Source organism: Rhinolophus sinicus, linkage group LG01, assembly GCF_036562045.2.
Source record: "Rhinolophus sinicus isolate RSC01 linkage group LG01, ASM3656204v1, whole genome shotgun sequence".
Lineage (NCBI taxonomy): Eukaryota > Metazoa > Chordata > Mammalia > Chiroptera > Rhinolophidae > Rhinolophus > Rhinolophus sinicus.
Genome location: NC_133751.1, coordinates 60,886,107 through 60,907,335, shown reverse-complemented (window position 1 = coordinate 60,907,335; position 21,229 = coordinate 60,886,107). Strand labels below are relative to the sequence as shown.

The 21,229-nt window shown below is 50.4% G+C and overlaps 1 protein-coding gene across 2 annotated transcripts in view; it reads right to left on the bottom strand.

Annotated features, from left to right (window-relative positions):
• The window catches only part of ADCY5 (adenylate cyclase 5), a 152,779-nt gene that overhangs the window by 14,854 nt on the left and 116,696 nt on the right, over positions 1-21,229 (bottom strand). For both annotated transcript variants that reach the window (XM_019738973.2, XM_074330825.1), the window contains exons 10-17: positions 20,978-21,122; positions 19,629-19,726; positions 16,222-16,309; positions 7,308-7,424; positions 6,741-6,905; positions 3,327-3,502; positions 1,352-1,381; positions 117-249 (exon numbers count right to left, since the gene is read on the bottom strand). In XM_019738973.2, the coding sequence (XP_019594532.2) occupies positions 117-249; positions 1,352-1,381; positions 3,327-3,502; positions 6,741-6,905; positions 7,308-7,424; positions 16,222-16,309; positions 19,629-19,726; positions 20,978-21,122 (952 nt within the window). The remainder of the gene's footprint in view (positions 1-116; positions 250-1,351; positions 1,382-3,326; positions 3,503-6,740; positions 6,906-7,307; positions 7,425-16,221; positions 16,310-19,628; positions 19,727-20,977; positions 21,123-21,229) is intronic.

Sequence of the window (21,229 nt, the reverse complement as noted above, 5' to 3'; positions counted from 1 at the left end):
GAGAAGGACAACTGGTCCGTGCAGAACTAAGGCCCGGCCCAGCCCAGGTGATGGACACGCTCACTCATAAAATACTGTGAGGCCCCCACGCCAGATCCAGCCCCTGGAACACCCACCTGCAGTTTCCAGAGGAAGTCGAGGCGGGCAGTGGACTCCACCTGCTGGGCGTGCAGGTACAGGGCCAGCACAAAGACGGAGATGACGATGGGCGTCACCACCTTCAGCGCCACCTTGGTCGCGTGCTCAGGGCTGCAGGCGGGAGGTAGATGCCCTGGCACCTCATGGCAGGCTCCGAAGCCCCTCAGGCCTGGTGTCTTCCTCCCATTATAGCACCTCCCTCTCCTCACCCTCCTGCTCAAACTTTGCCTGAGGTGTGCCTCATCCAGGAAGCCTCGGCTGGCAGCCCCATCTCAGCCCTGCTCACACCTGTAGCTCAGCACCCCTTACTCCTCTCCGGATGCCTTACTCTCCCATCCCTGGGGAGCTTCCCTCTGGTCACATCAGGGGATGAAGAAGGTCCTTGTAAAAGTCAGCCTGTATATCCCAGGTCTATCTTGGTGGACAAGACAGGGGCTGTGGGTGCAGTAGCGAGGGAGCAAGGCAGGCCGTAATGACCATCTCTGGGCAACCTTGGGCAAGTCTCTTAATGTCTCTGAACAATCTGTGAAGTGGGATAACAATGTCCACATTTCAAGACTGTGATAAGAATTAAAGATACGGTATAGAAAATCCCTTGTACTGAACTTGACAAACAGTAGGAACTCCCAAAGTGGTAGCTATTGTCGTCTAATTATATTTAACATTTTTGATGCATCCTCTTAATAAAAGCAGCTATCCCAAACACTGCTCCCTGTCACAGCAAAGAGCCCAAACCTTGAATGCTGCATAGACCTGCTAGCAGCAGACCGGATACAGGGCCTAACCCACACATCCTGCAGGCCTCCCCTTTGCTCCTCTCCTCAGAGGCAGGGGGCACTGATTCTTGTTCTCCTGGGCCTGGGGTCTCGTACATGCTCCTGGGTAAAAGCTTAAGGCTAGATGCTTTTAGACGAGGCCTGTGTAATGAACTGTGCATCCCCAGGACCCCAGCCATTGAGCCTGTCGATCAACTTGGGGTGCTGGGTAACATGAAGGAAAAGAAGGGCATCTACCAAGTGAGGACCCCTTGGTACCCAGAAAGGGGAGGGCTTCCTCGTCCCCTCCAACCTCCTTCTTCACTGCCGTTGCCACAAAGCCCCCTCCCACTTGGGCACCACTGCCTTCTCTGCTGGCCCTGGCTGCTCTGTGCCTGCTCTGTGCCAAGGGCAGGGAGAGGCCATATCAGAGCGCTCAGAGAAAAGCATCAACTCACCACTGGGAGGTCCCGTTGTTGTTGAAGTCTCTGTGAACAGGAGTGGGGAGGGCTGTTCAGGGCCTCCATGCCTGCTGTATCCACTCCCAACTCTGCCCCCAGCCTGCTCCTCCCCCACCCTGCTCTTCCCCCCCCTGCTCTTACCCCCCTGCTTTGACCCCCACCCTACTCTGCCCCCCACCCTGCCCTGACCCTCATGTCCAATACTGCTGCTCCCACTACTGTTGCTCCTTCGCCCCCCACCCCTAGCACCCTTCCTGATTCAAGGACACTCTCAGGATGAAAGGTTTACAGGAAGCCCAGTCCCACCTAGCATCTGGTCACCATGACCACAAGGCACCGCAGCCCTTCCCTGGGACTCTGGGGCCTCCCAGCATATCCACCTGGGCAGAAGCCTGCCCACCTCTCCCACCCCTTTGTTGCCACCTGCACTGTCCAGTATGGCAGCTACTAGTCACATGTGGCTACTGAGCCTTAAAATGTGGCCAGTGCACATTTGTGGCTATTGCATATGTTGCCCCGTTAATACAGCTACTAGAAAAATTTTAAATTACACGTGTGGCTTGCATCATTTATCTGTTGGATCATGCTGCCCTAGAGCCAAGCCAGGGTCCCCCAACACAGAAATGACCTCCATTCTCTGCTGCTGCTTCAGGAGAAGGAGCAGAGAGGCTGGGGAAGGGGAAGGAGCAGGTAAGAATGAGGAGGCAAAGTTCCCTGCTCCTGCGGGGCCCATGGGTACAAAGGCCTGGACGGCCTCCCTCTGCTCATCCCCTCAATTGCAGCCTGCACAGCTCCCGATGCTGCAGTGACACTGTCATCTGTCCACAGCCCCATGCAGCTGCCAAAAAGTGCTTCCTTGAGTCTGACTTAGATGCTTCGTTACACCTTCATTTTCTAGGTGACACTCTTTTCACAAGAAAGTGACTGTACTTCCCACTGCCTAGTTCAATGCCTGGAACATGGTAGGCCCACAATAAATATTTTGGAACAAATGGATAGACAGATGAATGGATCCCTTCCTGTAACTCAGAGAAAGGCAAGTTTGCTGTATTTCCTCAGGGGACACAGACCTGTCACTCACATTGTTTGTACTTCCTGATGTGTGTGTTGGGTGGGGGATGGTGACGGGAAGAAAAAAGTACTACATATCAGGCACTTTACACACATTTTACTACTATGGGTATTATTATTCCCATTTTACTGGGGAAAAAATAATAACGTTCAGGAAAAGTAGCCAAATCTGTGTCTGAGGCTGATTCAAACCCAATTCTACCCAAAGCCAGAGGTCTTTCCCCTTATGAAGTCATTTCCCTTGGAATCTGACAACTTCCCTTGGAATCTGATGCCTGTTCCTATATGACCAGGCTGACTGCCAGCTTAGATGGCCTAGGGCACAACCCCACAACTGCCATCTCCGGACTGTGGGACTTTGAGCAGTGCACAAACTACCTAGCCTTCCGTGGAAGCCCTGCCTACTTTGCTGGGGATGTACCATGAGGATGAAAAATGGTACGGTCCGTCCAAGTGCCTGGCTCAAGGCGGACCAGAGCCCATGAACCACACAGACCTTGCTGCCCAGCTCTGTTGAACCTTAACCCCTCTGGGCCGGAGGTGCCCAGCACCATCCAATAGATACATAATACAAGCCGAGGCAGTTGGACTTAAGTGAAAATAGCTCATCAGAGGTTGCCATGGATTAGCGAGGAACAATTCACCGAGGCCTGAGACCAGGATTGAGTGGGAAACTGGAGGCAGAAGGACAGTAGACCTAGTCGCCTTCAGGCCACCCCCATCACTGGGAAAAGGAGAGAAGGAAAGAAGACACTGTGGGGCTTTGAAGCATGTCAGAGCTGGGGAGTAACAGGACACTCCCCTTGCAAACCCCCTGCAGCCCAGGACCCCAGCCTCCTGCTTTCCCATCTCTCTACTGTGCCCTCAACCCAGTGGGGGTGTGAGGGGAGGTGTCACCTACATGGCGTTGGAGGTGACCAGCAGGTCGGCATTGTCAAAGAGTGTGACACCGGGCACCTCAACGACGAGCACATATATGAGCTCGATGGCCAGCATGAGCACCAGCTTCCCGATGCAGCTGATCTGCAGGAACACGGAGCAGGCCAGCAGGCTGAGCAGCACGCTGTAGGTGAAGTACTGCGAGGAGAGGGCAGCCGGGCTTCAGTGCCTGGGGCCCTGCCTTCCCCCAATGCCCGCCCCGCCCTGTCTTCCCCCAGGCCCCGCCCCACCCTGCCTTCCCCCAGTGCCCGCCCCGCCCTGCCTTCCCCCAGGCCCCGCCCCGTCCTGCCTTCCCCCAGGCCCCGCCCCGCCCTGTCTTCCCCCAGGCCCCGCCCTGCCTTCCCCCAGGCCCCGCCCTGCCTTCCCCCAGTGCCCGCCCCGTCCTGCCTTCCCCCAGTGCCCGCCCCGTCCTGCCTTCCCCCAGGCCCCGCCCTGCCTTCCCCCAGGCCCCGCCCTGCCTTCCCCAGGCCCCGCCCTGCCTTCCCCCACTGCCCGCCCCGTCCTGCCTTCCCCCAGGCCCCGCCCTGCCTTCCCCCAGGCCCCGCCCTGCCTTCCCCAGGCCCCGCCCTGCCTTCCCCCAGGCCCCGCCCTGCCTTCCCCCAGGCCCCGCCCCACCCCCAGCATCCGTCCAGCCTGAGCTGGCCTCAGGTGAAGCTTAGTCTTGGGATAGTTCTGCTGATGCAAACTTGTGATATAATGTGAAGGGCCCTGATTAGGGACCAGAAGATGTGGCTCCAGGCTGAGTTTGATCAGTACTGGCGGTAGGGTCCAATGGTTAGAGCAGCGCTCCAGGCTCAGGCAGCCTTGAGTTTCATCCTGATTCATTATGGACTGTTTGTGTGACTTGGGCCATATATTCAACTTCTTTAAGCCTCAGTTTCCCCATATGCAAAACATCCTATCTCATGGGCTCACAGCAATGATTACAAGAAAGGAAGCCACTTGGCGGAGTGCCCTGTGCCCTCAGTAACTGGGGAGCACAGACCCTAAGCCACCAATCTGCAACTTAAAATCTAAAGTTCTGAAAACTGAAAATGTTCTCATAACGAAGTGGTGGCAACACCTGAGCTGACCTTATTTGGTGGCAAAAACCTGACCCAACTGATTTAATGCTAATTATCATCTTTATCCTGTTTCCTGTGACTATTCATACATTTTGCTTCAGAAATATTACTGTGTTTCATCATCAGCTGCTACCCAGAATGCACTAGGGTGTGAGGTGATCTTTTAAAATCTGAGAAGTTCTGAAGTCCGAACTATATCTGACCTGGAAGTCTTCAGATGAGGGATTGTGGCCTGATACGATTTACTCTGGGGAAATCCCTTCTGGTCTCTGAGCCACGGTTTCTTTCTCAGACAACTGAGGGGCCAAACCAGGTAGTCTCAGAGGTCCCCTTCTGCTCTGTCATTCCCAATGCTAATCCTAGACATGTCAGCATCTATTTTTTCTTTTTCCCTTTTAAATTTAGCATTTAAATTTATTTCTGAGTCAGGCATCGGGGCTCACTATTTACTGCCTCTGCCTTGGGCTGGAGGCCAAATGGCAGTGGCTGCCAGTGGGCGTAGCTCCCAGGTTGGACATTCTGCCTCCCCAGGCCTTCAGGAACCCAGAGAAGGACTGCAGAGGCCCCCAGGAATTGGAAGGGGCAGGGACCAGCCTTAAATCATCCAGAAGAAATGGGACAAAGGAAGGAGCACACCCGGATAATTCAGCCCCAAGGATAACAAGCTCATCCTTGGGGGATGCGGTGGCAGCCCAACAGCTAGCCTGGATTCCCCTTCAAAGCCAGGGCCCAGACAACCAGAGACCGAGGCTTAAGGCTGGAGTCTCCCAAGGGCCTCAGGGTCTGTGAGGGATGCTGAATCAGAGTAACACTGTGAGGAGTGGTCAGCCCCGGAGCAAGGCCGCCAGCAGGGGTCAGCAGGTCTGAAACTGGGACCACCCCTCTCCTGAAAACGAGGCCCTGGCACAGGCCCTGGAACAGCCCTCTTCCCCCACTGTTCAGCTTCTTCCATGGAGCAACTACCAAGAGACAAGTGTGACACCCAAACCTGCCTGAGTTTCTCAGCAAGCAGCTCTCAGGCAGCAGCTCCTGTGGGCTCTCGGCCAGATGGAAGAGGGAACAGAGGCAAGGGTTGGAGGGCGGGTGCCTGCTCATCCAGGCTGCCTGAGGAGCATGGCCACCAGGGAGAGGGAGAGCTTGGCCTGGGCCCAGGGATGGGTGGAGGAAAAGCGCTGGTCTGGTGAGCACCTGCAGAGCCCTGCTCCTCAGAATTTCCCTTGCCCTGTCTGTATAGGTGAGACGGCTCAGGTTTCTTCCCGGAGAGCAGGGAGACCAGCACCGTGATGGCCCACAGGGCCCTCACAGCAGTTCTGGACCCTTCTGAGTCATGGGCCCTTTGGCAATTGGATAAAAGCTTGGACCCTCCCTCCAGAAAAGGGCAAAACTGCCATCATCTTAGAGGTTTCATGTCAACCGCTTCCAGGGAGCTGGGGTGTGGGAAAGATCCAGTGCATGGAGTGGACACCCTGGGTTGGAAGCCTGGCTTGCTGCTCCCTCAAAAACTGCTCCCTGAGAAAACGAAGCAAGGTGAAGGAAGCAGCTCGCATACCGTAGGCATGGAATGCATGCTGCTCTCTAAGCGTTCTCAGGGCTGTTTTAAACCCAATAACTTATAGGTACATGATTTCTTTCGGGAGTGATAAAAATGTTCTATAATTAATTACGATGATGATGCCTGCACAAATTTGTGACTGTATGAAAGGCTACTGAATCATACACCCTGAATGAGTGAACTTGATGGCAGTCCCTTTCCTTCCCTCCTTGCTCTCTGACCCAGAGCTGGTGGGGGACTCAGCCAGGTTCTCCTGAGGCAGCTTATGGTCTCCTGCCTAAGCTGAGGGTCCAGAAACAGCTCCGTTCTTTGGTTAAAAATACAAACTCTGGAGCCAAATCACCTGGGTGAAAGTTCTGGCTCTGCCACTTACAAGCTGTGTGACCTTGGGCAAGTTACTTAATCTCTCTGTGCCTTAGTTTCATCTGAATAAAGGAGATAATAGTATTTATGTTATAGAATTGTTGTGAGGATTAAATGAGTAAATGTATATAAAGCACTTAGCACAGTGCCCAGTACATCGTAACTACTACATAAACCATAGCTATGTTATTTATTATTGTCATTGTTATATTGAGGAGGCTGGCTTCCTTCATTGGTGTCTGGCATGTGCAGTGAGAAAAACGAAGGAAAGGAGGTCTCTGGAATGGCAGTGAGCCTGAGGGCCCCTGAGTCCCTCAGAGCAGCCAAGGGCAGAAAGGGAGTGGAGTGGGACGGTCTCAATCTGCATTACCCAGCCCTCTGCCTGCCCAGTCAGTACCTCAGGGAAGTTGCAGTTGGGCCAGGGGCTGCTGCAGAAGCCCTGCTCATCACCCAGGCTGTAGTTCATGGCCGACTCCACCACGTGGCATGCGTTGACCTGGCTGGAGCTGATGTTATGTTCATCTGCCAGGCAGCCGAACAGGTCCTTGGAATTGCACATAAACTGAGGGCAGGGGAGCAGAGGGTCAGGGGGCCAGGCCAGGGCAGCCCATCCCCACAGGGCAGTGGGTACCTGTCCACCCTCTGTCTTGGGTGCAGCCTGACATTAACTAGGGACAGGAGAGGAACCTGGGAGAAGCTGAGGACTGGGTAAGGTGTGCCCACTGCCCAGGGTAGGACTCCAAAACAGCCCCTGGGGACTTGCCGAGTCCTTCTGGCTCCTCCAGCCATGAGAGGCTTTAGGAGTCAAAGCTGATGCCAGACCCAAGCGAGGTGAGACCTGAAAAATTTCCACGGAGGGAGAACTCTCGGGGAGACTCTTCCCAGCCCATGGTGCAGTGCACAGGGCCGCACTGGGTTTCACCTAATGGGAGCGGACAGGGCTGGGGAGGTGCAGCCAACCCACCATGTTGACAAAAGCCGACAGGAACACCAGGGTGATGGTGAACACCCCCACCAGGGTGCTGTTCATCTTGGAGCGCACGATCTTCCTGGAGAGGGTCTGCAGGGGGGCTGGGAAGAGCTGTGGTGGGGGGAGGACCGAACAGAATTCATTGGGCACGCCGCGAAGTGCCATAGAACCAGCCCTGCCCTCCACCTTGGTCTCTCGCCAGTGCCACCATCGCCCCAGGGCCCTTCCTGAACGCCCGCCCCATGTGCAGGCCTCCAGCCTCACACCACTGCACCAGATTGTGGCCCAACAGCACAGATTCTGCAGCTGGCCAGGACTGGGTCTACCTGAGGAGCTCACAGGTAAGAGGCTGGATGGAAGAAAGAAGGAAAAATGCCGTCTTGACCTCACCAGGGAAGTAGACAAAGCACATGTTCCCGCTGTGTGAATTCTGAGCAGCTCAGAGTTACAATCAGGGAGGGGCAGAAGGCTTCTCTGAAGAAGTAGGAAACTATGGGTCTGAGGATTTGGGGAGAGCCTGGCGTCTGGAGGAAGGGTGGGGGCTGGGAAGAAGGTGGCAGAGCAGCGCGTGAGCAGGAGGGCAGGCCCTGGACAAGCGAACGCAGTGAGCCCTTTTTAGCAAGATGCTCACGGATCTGCCATTTCCCCCACCTAACCCTCCTCATATTTCCTTCAACTAGACAAACCGTATGTCCTCTCAAAGACCCACTGCGGTTTTGGCAATCACATGACCAGGCTCCACCAAATCTGACACAGTTGGCCTTGCCCACCATGTCTTCCTTATCTCCCATCCGGCCTAGACTGACGAGAAGTAGAAACCAGCAGACCCAGAGACGTAGAAACTACCCAAATGTCCATCAGTTTCATGTTGACAATTTGTTGTGTCCACACAATGGAATATTACTCGGCCACAAAAAGGAATAAAATGCTGTTACATGATGGCATGACGTGGATGAACCTGGGAAATAGTAGGCTCAGTAGAAGAAGCCAATCTCAAAAGGCCACATATTGTATGATTTCATTTACACGAAATGTCCAGAACATAAATTCATGGAGACAGAAAGTAGATTAGAGGTGGGCAGGGACTGTGGCAAGCAGGGACTAAGCAGTGACAGCTAATAGGTGTGGGGTTTTGGGGATGGTGATGACAATGTTCTGGAATTAGACAGCGTACAACTTTATGAATATACTAAAAACTACTGAAATAACAATTTCACCCACCTTTATAAAGGTGGATTTTATGGTATGCGAATTTCATCTCAATAAAGCACTTATTAAAAAATCCTGCTGAGTCTCTTACCAGCTGTCTGATCCTGGAGAAGTCATTTAGGGCTCTGAGCCTCAGTTTCTTTATTGGTAAGTAGGGAATATCTATCTCACAGGGTGGCTATGAAGATGCACTTGAAAGTGCTTTGTAAGCTGTTAAATTCAACAGAAAATTTAGTTAATATTTGCATTTTAAAGAGTTATGTTGCCAATAAGAACGGAAGTTCTTGTTTCCTATTAAAGGAATTTTTGGTTTCCCAGCTGGGGAAAGTGTTTTGGCACTAGCATCAGGACCTCACTCTGAAATGCTAATGACAGATGGTTTCTAATCTTCACCTGCCTCAGATTTTGTCATTCCACCCTCCCCCACCCACACCCATGTTGCTTAAATCATTTTAGTTCTGATTACCTTATCCATCAACTGAAGGGCTTCCTTCACCATTCTGCAATCACCAATGATTAGGGAGCAGGATATGCACATGGGCTTCCTGGTAAATGTGAAACTAGTATCCCCACCAAGGCCACCCAGAGACCAGGAGGACTGCAGGCTTCAATTAAAAAATAGAAAAATCTATTCTGGGGCAGCTGGTTAGCTCAGTTGGTTAGAGCACAATGCTCTTAACAAGGTTGCCCGTTCGATCCCCACATGGGCCAGTGTGAGCTGCGCCCTCCACAACTAGATTGAAACAACTACATGACTTGGAGCTGATGGGTCCTGGAGAAACACACTTAAAATAAATAAAAGTTAAAAAAATAATAATCCAATCTGGAATGTTGCTCTAACATCTCATGAAGGATTAACTCTTAATGCATTAGCTTGCTATAAGCCAATTTCCCTTGTCACGCTTCAAAAAGATCCAATCTTGATTTTAAAACCTCAGCAAGAACCAAGAACCCAGGAATTGCTGCTTTTTGAAGTCTCCAAAAGATCTGACATACTGCACTGGTATGGGTTTGTAGAGGCCCTTATTTCCTGTAGTCAGAAAGTTCATCTGAGTGTTGACCCTAAATCCCACCTTTACTAACCCCAGTGTGATGACAAATTTCTTCACCCGGGACAGAGTCTCCTCGTGGAGCTGCGGCCCAGTGGCAAGCTGATCTTGGAGAGCATATTTTTAATGGCTGGACATTGTATCTGTGCAAATCAATTGCTCAATGCTTGTCACAAACAGAGCTCAGAAAATGAATCAATTAAAAAAAATTCCAAACCAGTACATTCCCAGTCTAATTAGTTCAAATCAATTCAATATGAAAACAGGAGTGGGGACATAATAAACCATGACTGGGTGAAGGACAGTTTTGATCTTGGCTTCTTTGAAAGTCTCCAGGTAAATCAATGACTTCCTTGGGGCCCTGTTCCTGGTATGTGATGTGGGGCCAGGGTGTCAAAGAGATGAAAGAAGGTGATGAAACCTGAAGGCAAAATGTTTAAGAAAACAGGCTTTTTGATAAGGACCAAATAAAAAGAGGCAGTACCTCCTACTTCAGAAAAATATTTTAAAAGATAAGAAAATTTCAGAGGCCTAACAAGGCAGGCAGAAGCTAACCAGGCTCTCATCACCTGGCCTCTTAGAGGTCAACTGGACATATTATCGAAGGCAGTGTCCTGGAGGGGAAGGAGTGTAGGCTCTGGAGTCAAGAACCATTTGGGTTTAAATCCCAGCTATATACCACTTCCTAGCTCCAGGAGCTGTGTTCCTAGCTCCAGGACCTCCAGGGGAAAGCTGTGTTACCAACCTCTCTAAGCCTTATTTTCCTCATCTTTGAAGTAGATGTAATAAAAAGCCACCATAGAGGCGCAGGAAACACAGCTCAAAGTGGCACGGCTGGGATCTGGACCCTAGATTGCCTGCCTCAAAAGCCACAGAAGGAACCTAAGATATGCCTCCTGGAACAAAGACTTCTCCACCCCAAATGAACATATGTCTGGCAATGACACAACCTTTCCCTGAGAGACAAAATGTGATCCTGAGCACATGGGTGGAAAGGTGAGTGAGGGACTCCTAAGGTCCTCCCAGGACAGAAGCTATCTTACGAGGCAGAGGTACTGGTAGTGTATGTAGTAAGCCCCTATTTTAGATACTGTGGACAGCAGTCAGGGTGAGAGGTAGAAAGGAGAGCCAGCAAGGTGGGACTTAGCCGCACTCAGGCTGCGGGGAGAGGAGAGGAAGCTTTTTGGTGACTGCACAGAGCAGACGGAGACTAGAAAAAGCTCTGGTCACAGTTCCCTGGAGCTCAGACAATCGGGTTCCAGGGGTCACTGGGATGCAAGCTAACAGGGAGCCAGCAGCCTGGATGATGAGGGAGATTTAGACATATGCATGCACGTGTGTTCACGCACATGGACACACACACGCACACATACACACACAGAACTATGTGGCTGAGTATTCCTTCTGGGCCTATCTGTATACCCAAGTCCCAACCTGCAGGAAAGGAGTCTGGCCTTCTGAGTAAGGATGTGCTAATGAGCCATAGTAAATACAGGGGAACCAGATCAGCATGTGGGGAAAGGAGGGAGGCACCCTCCTCTACCCATTTGGGTCGTGGTGGCAAAAATGCCAGCATTGTCAGGGGTAGGCCTGGGCTGCTTCACAGGATAATGGGCAGAAGCCACCGGAAGGTGGAACAGTCAGAGCTGGCCAAAGAGGGAAGGAAGGGACTGTGCTCAGATGTGAGTGAGCTCACCGACCCTAGAAGTGATCAAGCAGAGGCTGGCCCACCCCTTGCAGGGTTATCATAGAGGGAATCCAGTCTCAGGTGGGTGTTTGGGCTGCCTCACTGCTTGGGTCCCTTCCAATCTGAGATTCTCTGAGTCTGTGGACCACGTGTGATGGCAGGGAGGGATTTAGCATGGTTTCTCTAAGAAAAACAGCTCTGGCCAGCCCGGTGGCTCAGGTGGTTAGAGCTCCGTGCTCCTAACTCCGAAGGCTGCCGGTTCAATTCCCACATGGGCCAGTGGGCTCTCAACCACAAGGTTGTCAGTTCAATTCCTCAAGTCCCGCAAGGGATGGTGGGCTGTGCCCCCTGCAACTAGCAACGGCAACTGGACCTGGAGCTGAGCCGCGCCCTCTACAACTAAGACTGAAAAGACAACAACTTGAAGCTGAACTAAGATTGAAAGGACAACAACTTGACTTGGAAAAAAAAAAAAAAAGTCCTGGAAGTACACACTGTTCCCCAATAAAATCTTTAAAAAAAGAAAGAAAAGAAAAGCAGCTTTGGGGCCCCAGGCAGCACCAATGCTAAGGGAAGGGAGAAGTGATGTGTGAGGGGTTCAGACTCGCCCCAAGACAGCGTCACCAGGAGGAAGCGCTCAGAGGACGAGGCTAAGGACCAGGCCTCCCACAGACGGCAGGTGGGCTCTAGAGGGCAGCTGACGCTCTCTGGACATGGGGCCAGGACGCTGGGACAAGCTAAAGACCAAGGCACCAAATTAGCCTCACTGAGAAAGCTAGACCGGCTGTGAAATGGACCAACTGTATCAGGGAAAGACCAAACAGGCCCAAGGCAAAAAGACAACCAGCCCTCAGTTAGTAGGAAGGGAAAACCTTCCAGCAAAAAGGACATGAGAAACTACTCCCTGTCAGACAGTGCAGATGACTAAGTCAACTAATTCAGTCTATACTTTCTTCACAGTTCTCCCTTCAAAAAGGTTAAAATACGGACAATTTAAGAAAGTCATTCCAAGTCATTTGGGGGGAAATGGAAAAGTAAATGAAATAGAGAAAGAAACCATGTCTGACAGAACTGCCTGGCTTTGGCTCTATGGAGACTATACCAGGTGGGGATAACTTAGGAACGGCTGCATCTCATCGAAAAACCACTAGCCACGACTTCTGAGAAACTGTGGAAATAAAATGAAAAATTTCTGAGTCTGATAAAGGGTAAGTGTTTTCAGAGGGAAAACAAAATGACATTGAAAATTCCAGTCCAGTCGGCTTCATGGCAATACCTGAAAAGGTGATAAAATCAACTCTTAGTCCACCTTCAAGCAGGTGCAGTGGTGCTTAGTGACAGGCAGATGTCCCCACATTAGTGGAAGGGAGAGCTAATCTGCCCTGGTGCATGGATGCCAAAGGGAGAATTATCCCTTTTATGTCTTAATATGCAAACATGTTAATGCACAACATGAAAGAGGAATGGAGAATAATGAAATGGAAGACAAGTGCATCCTACAAACACTTCTCAGGTAGGGGGTCTACTCTCCAGAAAGTGAATAAATGCTGAGAAGATGGCTTATCAAGAGGTTAGGAGGGAAGAAGACAGCCAGGAACAAACCTAAGGTAGGTACCAGAATATATTCAACCACTGGCCCCAAACAGCAGGTTCCAGACTATAAGCCACTGAGCACTTTTTTCCTAAACAAATTCTTTACAGAAGCTCTACATCTGTAAGATGGACGAAGCAGCTACCCCTGGTTGGAGTGAGTGTGTGTGTGTGTGTGTGGTGTGGTCGGATGGGGTGGGGGTAGGGAGGTGGGCATTCCATCCACACCAGCCTTCCCCTGAGGAAAGTTGGGTTTCCTCAGAACCCAGAAAAATCAGTGGGCTGGATAAAGGAACTGAGAACAAGCTTATGGAATGTGACGTTGATTACAAAATACATTCAATAAAACAAAAAGAGGCAGGAATGATTTTCATAAATAATCTTGAACACTGGCAAAAAGAATTCACTAGACCAAAATAGTAACTTAAAATGGCCAGTGCAGGTGGGAAAATGGGGCTCTCCTCCCTGCTCCTCCCCTTTCCTCTTCCCCCTCCCACCCCCCACCACCAACCGACACACTCACAAATCAGGGAACATAAACCAAACGAAATCAGTGTGGCTCAGGTTTACCAAAGCAGTGAACAGAAAAGAGAGAAATCTAGGTTCCAGTTTAAAAACTATAGACTACACCTAGCTTTGATTCTGATTTGAATAGGCTAAACAACCACCTCAATCAAACAATGACTTTGCCTCAGTTTGTTTATAACTTAAAAAGATTCTTTTGGGGGTTTAGAAAAAGAATGTTTAAGAGGCCCTTTTAGGGCAGCCCCATGGCTCAGTTGGTTAGAGTGCAAGCTCGGAAGAACAGGGTTGCCGGTTTGATTCCCACGTGGGCCAGTGAGCTGCGCCCTCCACAACTAGATTGAAGACAACGAGCTGCCACTGAGCTGCCGGAGGGACAGCTGGATGGCTCAGTTGGTTAGAGCACGAGCTCTCAACAACAAGGTTGCTGGTTCAATTCCTGCATGGGATGTTGGGCTGTGCCCCCTGCAACTAAGATTGAAGGACAATGACTTGGAGCTGATGAGCCCTGGAGAAACACACTGTTTCCCAATATTCCCCAATAAAAAAAAAGTTTTTTAAAGCTGAAAAAAAAAAAGAGGCCTTTTTAGCTATGGTGTGCTTTTTCTTAGGTTTTGACTACTGTGGTAAAATACATGTAACATAAAACGTGCCATTTGAACCATTTTTAAGTGTACAATTCAGTGGTGTTAATGACGTGCATATCGTTGTGCCACCATCACTGCTATGTATTTCCAGGACCCTTTCATCACCCCAAACAGAAGCTCTGTACCCATCAGGCAGTTACTCCCCATCCCCCCTCCTGCCAACCCCGGGTACCCTCTAATCTACTTTCTGTCTCTATGAATTTGCCTATCCTAGATATTTCATGTAAGTAGACTCATACAACATATGTCCTTTTATGTCTGGCTTCCCTCACTTAGCATAATGTTTTCAAGGTTCATGGATGTTGTAGCATGTGTCAGAACTCCATTCCTTTTTATGGGTACATAATGTGCCATTGTATGCGTACACCACTTTGGTTTATCTATTCATCTGTTGATGGACACTTGGGTTGTTTCCACCTTTTGCCTGTTGTGAATATGTGGTGTGCTCTTATAGCCACAAGAGGAAGAAAATGGGACTGCCCACTGTGGAAAAGCAGGCTGGGGGTGGGGGGAGAGGTGACAATGAAAGGAAAGACCAAAAGGCCAGGAGGTGACTGACTGAACACAAAGCCTTGAGGAAGGAGCTGGTGGAGAAGCAGGGAAACAGGATTAACCCCTATGATGCAGCGAAGCAACCAGCTGAGCACACGGCCCAACTCTCCAAGTGACCCCGGGCCGCCTGCCCCTCTTCGGGATCTACTTCTGCACCAGCTCTGAGGAAGGGCAGCAACACATCAGGTGATTCCCAAAGCTTCCAGTTCTGACAATCAGTCCACCAAGACTTTGACCATCAGGTGATTTAAACAGTTAACGGGCGGACGGGTCACTCAGTTGGTTAGAGGGCAAGCTCTGAACAACAGAGTTGCCGGTTGAATTCCCACATGGGCCAGTGAGCTGCGCCCTCCACAACTAGAATGAAGACGAGCTGCAGTTGAGCTGCCACTGAGTTCCTGGGCAGCCGGGTGACTCGGTTGGAGCGCGTGTTCTCAACCCCAAGGTTGCCGGTTTGACTTCCGCAAGGGATGGTGGGCCGCAACTAACGGCGACTGGACCTGCAGCTGAGCTGCACCCTCCACAACTAACATTGAAAGGACAACAACTTGACTTGGATGGAGCTGATGGGTCCTGGAAAAAACACACTATTCTCCAATGAAAAAAGTCCTGGAAATACACACTGTTCCCCAATAAATTTCTGTTCCCCTTCCCCAATAAAAAAGTCTTAAAAAAACAAACAAAACCATTAACAGCCCAACCTAATGAAGGACCCCATTGGAGGGTGGAGAGGGAACGGGGACTTTGGAGGTGACAAACGTCCAGTCCCTCCAGAAGAACATGGTGCCCACTGCACAGTGTGTAGGGAGTGATGGCAGGGCCGGGCCCACCCCCACACACCCCCAGGGGCTTGGCTCCGAGTGTCAGGAAGGAGCAGAGAAATGGTTGCAGTAGAAGGTGGAGAGGGCTTGCACCTGCCCAGGGACAGAGTGCTTTCTGGGACCAGGCTGACCTTGTCAGGGAATGCCTGAACCACTGGGTAGGAAATGAGGGGCAGGCAAACAGGAGCCTGAGTAATCCCTACAACAGACCAGAACAGCCTGTGGTCAGGTCCCCTCACCAGACACAGCTGGCTGGGGGACACAGCCTGCCCAAGAGGAGGCGTGGGAGAAAAACACAGGACAGGGTCTTATGCCCACATTACTAGCTGTGTGGCCCTGTCTGAAACACTGAACCACTCTGGGCCTCCCTCCTCATCTATATGATGAACAGCTCAAAAGCCATCATCTCTATGGTCCCCTCCAGGGCCAATTCCAGGGCACGTGGGAACACTGAAGGGGGCGTCGAGAGATCTCTTCCACACTTGTTCTTTCAGCAAATGTTTACTGGCCACGGCTTCAGGCCAGGCACTGGGCTAAGTGCCTTCCTGCATCCCACCTCATACCAAGTGGACGAAGAGAAGAGGTAGCAACACTATCTTCTGGTTGCAAAGATCTGCGAAGGCCAATTAAAACAGCCAGTACCAATGAGGCTCCCCCGACTGACTACCCCCCTACTGCCTCGTTTGCTGCCAGCACCAGTCAGCAGTTGTGACCCAGCATCACGCACCCCTGATCCCAACAGGGACTCTCAGGTGCTGGGAGGGCCCCTATCAGCGGGCTGGGAAGGGAGGGAAAATGGCGACCAAGGGCTCAGGTGTCAGCCAGACTCACCTTCACGCAGGAGTAGATCACGGACACAAATACTACCAAGGTCAGCAGCACAAAACAGGTCAGGTAGAAACTCAACATGAACACGGAGCTGGAAGAAGAGAGAAGGTGAGGAATTATGGGTGGACCGGGTTAAAAGATGACAAGGACGGAAGATGTCATGCCCAGGTGACAGGGCGGCAGCTTCCCCAGGCCTGGCCTAGCAAATAGACTGCTGGTTCCGAGTGCCCAACTTACAGCTCTGGAGGGCTGGGGCTCTGAGAGCCCATGCGAAGGAAGCAGAAGTTGCTCCGTTTCCCCTGCACCCACCTCCCAGGCTTTCCTAGCCCCTGACTCACTGAGAAAGGCTCACACAGCCTTGGGAACTGATTCAAGACCCTGCTCCATGACCGTCTAGCTCCTGCCCTTGCCACCTTTCTGCAACTTCCAGGGCGAGCAGCCGCCTATGGTGTACCCGATGAAGAACCAGGTGACACCTGCTCAGTATTTTGCCTAATTCTTAGCCATCCACAGACTCTCGTCATTTAGCTTGGAAGGGCCCATTTTAAAAATCACTTGGTTATTCCCTCCAAGTAGCCACTCACGGCTTGATAAGTAACTATAAAGGCTGAAAACTGATTTGATAAGCAGTCATCCCCACCAGCCACTCCGAGAAATGGCAGTGATGTGTCTCTTTGAAGGGCAGTCCTTAAACCTTGTCCCCTTCCTACTGCCAGGCCCCAAAACAAGTCCTGCTCAGGTTTTGCTCTCCGATTCCTAGTCAGTTCAACAGCAACAACAACAACAAAAATTCAGGGGTCTCCTCCTACCCTTCCTTTCAGAGGCAGATCACAGGTGATCTTAACATCGACCATGGACAGGAATCCTCAGACAAAAGATCTGCAAGTGACTTTCCATCTGGAACCTTCCACTGGCTCTCTGGGGGCAGGGGCTGGCCGAGGTACAGCACACCCCACTACATCACCCCACCTTTCAGGGAGTGAGAGTAACCTGGAGATGCCAGGCATTGTCAGCAGTTTAAAGGCAAGTGAAGGACTTGAGAAGGCAGGGGACACCTGTAGGGACGCATTCAAATGGCGTCTTTGTTCCAGGTTCCCCCAGAAGCCAGCACTTAGCTGCCTTAAACAAATAGAAGAACGGGAGAGCACTCTCTTCAGAAGGAAATAAAGACCTTTAAAGTAGCTTTTAAGGCTTCGCTAGAGAGGAGGGCTAGAGAATGACCTCTGTCAATGCCTTAGCAACTCCTCAATGTCTTAGCAACTGGGAGCTGTGGCCTGAGGAGGGAATGAAGCAGCTGGAGGCAGAGCAGGGAACTGGGATAACCCAGCCCTGACGCCATGCTGCAGAAAAAGAAAAGTGGCAAAGGGGCAGATTATGCACCCAAGCTAAGACGACTTACAGCTGCAATGGGACAGAAAACCTAGGTTGCTTATTTATAGCTGTAGCTCCACTTCAATACAGAAAAATGGGTCCTACGCCAGTAAGAACCCACAAACCCACCAGCTCTGCCCAGTGTGCATGCGGGGACAATGGTCACTGGCTGCATAACCAGGGTGCAGCTGGGTGCCAGTGCCTGGTTTTCACCTATGGAATCCTGACAGAGTCACAGCACATACAAATTTAAGAGCCATTTTTTCAACAAGTGTCATTAAAAATAAAAGGCATTGAGTAGTAAGACCTGTCAACATCATGTACCTCCTGATATGATGCACTGAGGACACAACATCACTCCTGTGGGATTCTTGTCAGAAGCACATAATCTCAATCTAATCATGAGAAAATATCAGACAAACCCAAATGGAGACATTCTACAAATTAACTAGTCAGTACTCATCAAAAGTGCCAAGGCCATGAAAGATAAGTAAGGCTGAGGAGTGTCACAGATTAGATAGGACCAAGGAAATACAACAGCTAAACGTAATGTGAGGTCCTGCACTGGCTGCTGGACCACAGAAAGGCCATTCGGGGGGTCTCGGATGACATTAGAAATGGTCTGTAGAATAGTTAGAATAGTTAATAGTTAACAGTATCATTCCAGTGTCCATTTCTGGGGTTTGATTATTATTGTATTGTGGTTATGTAAATTGTCAGCATTATGGAAAACTGGATGAAGGGTGCACAGAAACTATAGTACTGTTGTAACCTTTCTGTAAGTCTGCAATTATTTCAAAATGAAAAACAGAAAGTGTTGGGGTGATTTCCTTCTAGATTAAATTAGACTTCTGAGACATAACCAAATACAACCAGTGGGTCTTGAGTAGAACCTGGCTAGGAATAAACTAAGACTAGAAGACATTTTGGAAATTTGAATATGGATGTGATATTAGATGATTGTAGAGAAGTGGTGCGACTTTTGTTTGGTATGTAAGGCACTGTGGTTAAGAAGGAAAATGCCCTTCACATGGTGTGTATTGAGCTTTTCAGGAGCAAAACATCCTTGTGTCTAAAATTTACTTTAAAAAATCAGGAAAAAAAAGCAAAATATTAACAATTGTTATACCTAGGGGATAGGTATTGATTATATTAATTATTTTCTCTGTGTTTGAAATACTGCATAATTAAAAGTTAAAAATTATGTATGCACATACCATGTTTGCCTGAAAATAAGACCTAGCCAATCAGCTCTCATGCATCTTTTGGAGCAAAAATTAATATAAGACCCGGTCTTATTTTACTATAAAACCGGGTATAATATAATATAATATAATATAATATAATATAATATAATACCAAGTCTTACACTGATTTTTGCTCCAAAAGACACATTAGAGCTGATGGTCCGGCTAGGTCTCATTTTCGGGGAAACACGGTATTAGACATATATATAGACATATATGCACACATGTAGAACAGTTATATTCCTCACCTAGACATGACTGTGAATATCTAGCTAACAAACACTTCATTTCCAAAAGCCCACGGCCCACTCAGAGTGGTCCCCTGGAATGCCACAGGCCTCTCTTAGCGACACAGCCAGTTCTCAGAAAAGTTCAGAAGCATCTCTTTGAGAAAGGCCTTCAGAACCTGAAATTCATTCTTTGAACTATCCAGAGTAGCAGAAAACGTTTATCTTTTGAAGATGTATTGATTTTTTTTGTGTAAGAACCAAAGGTCATGCAGAAACAAGCCTGGTGAAGACTTTGGGTGATTCAATAGACGCCTGTAGTGTGGGTTCAAATGGGATGAGATGATCGGGTGAGAAGGAGTCTCCCGTGCAGTCAGGCAGTGCCCAGAGCACACAGCCTCCCCGTCACGGAGGAGTCAAACTCCCGACTTCTGGATCCCATCAAGAACACGTTTGGAACATTCTCTCCCTGCCGAGCAAGTTCAGCCGACTCCCACCTCTGCTCTCCCACATGACCTCCCCTCCCACTCCCGGAGCCCCTGGAGCCAGGAGGATGGGTACTTACTGGGGCACGATGGTGATCTGAACAAAGCAGATGAAGAGGAAGACGAGCGAGGCACACGCCACGTAGGCACCAAATCGGTCATCCACCTGCTTGGAGTACTGAGAGGACAGGGCAGGGTGAGGGGGCGGGGGCACCGGCCCTGTCCGCTCCAGCCCCGCTCCATCCCAGACACACCCGGGCAGCCCACTCCCAGGAGGAGGAAAACCCGCAGACCAGCGCTGGCCTTAGCTCTTGAGAAACCAGTCCTATTCACCATACGGTGCTGCCTGTGGGGAGAGTGGGTGAATTGTGTCAAACCAGAAACCTTCTGCAGACCGGATCACTGCGAGAGTAATTCATAAGAATCATGGCTGAACTTACAAAGCACCGTCTACACGCTAGGACATGTGCCGAGGTCTACAAGCATCATCGCAAGCACCCCAGGAGGTAGGCACAGGCCCGCTATTGTTTCTACTTCAGAGATGAGTGAGCTGGGGCTCAGAGAGGTCACAAGACTTGTCCAGGGTCACAGCTCATCTCCAAGGTCCTGACTCTTAGCCCTGGCCCCTCCCATAGTACCAACCAGCGGCACAAGCAGAGGCTGTGCTGGCACAGGCCCCCAGCGAGGGTAATCCATGTCAGGTCCACCGACTGCTGCTCGACAGAGTAGTTCCCTTACAGTTTTCCCTCCTAATTTGGTTTGCCTCACTTGACGATGACGTGAGGTCACGTGAGCACATTCATTTTAACCAAGCACTGGGGAGACCTTGTGATGTGGAGCAAAGACCCCGAACCAGGGACCGATGCAGGCTCTGTCCCTACTTCACTGGGTGGCCCAGAGCACAGCTAGTAGAGCAGCTACTCTGATTTTCGGTTCTCTCAGTCACAATGTAAGGAGATGGGACAAAGAGATTTTGACTGCCGCTTCTCCAACTTTAATACTTGGAGGTTCAGTGTAGCTGGGTGGTCCACTGGTAATGACAATGATAACAATACAACAAAAATAATGCAAGCAGCAACTAACATTTATTGAACATTTACTATGTGCCAAGCATCATGTTTTATACACATGGACTTGTTTCATCGTCACTATGACCCTTTGAGGTAGGTATGCTAAATATCTCCATTTTCCAAATAAGGAAACTGAGGCACAAGGAGGTTAAGATCTATCCCTTCCAACCAAGGAGGTAAGGTCTCTGTAAAATCTCCACCTCCTGGATAGCATAGCATCAGAGCTGGGGAAACTGAGGTCACTAGATAGGCTATTTCCATGGTGACGGAGACAGGGGAGGGAGCCTCCTGTGGCCTTGTTTCCCTCCCATTGGTCCTGGTTCTGCCTGGGGGCCTCCTTCCCACTCAGGGTGCTGTACCTTCTTCTCTAAGTCGGGCTCCCTGAAGGTCAAGAGGAACTTGCGAACGTGCTCAGACCGCAGCCTGTCGATGCTCCTGGCATCAATGGCACGGCCCAGAAATTCGTCCACTTCGTCCTCGGGATTTGCACTTTCCTGGGCGTTCCTGTGAGCAAAAGGTGCACACACAAGACAGGCTGACCACCAGGGGTGCCACTCGAGAACAGCTCTGCCCTCGCATGTGGGGCCCATTACAGAGGCTCAACAGCCACC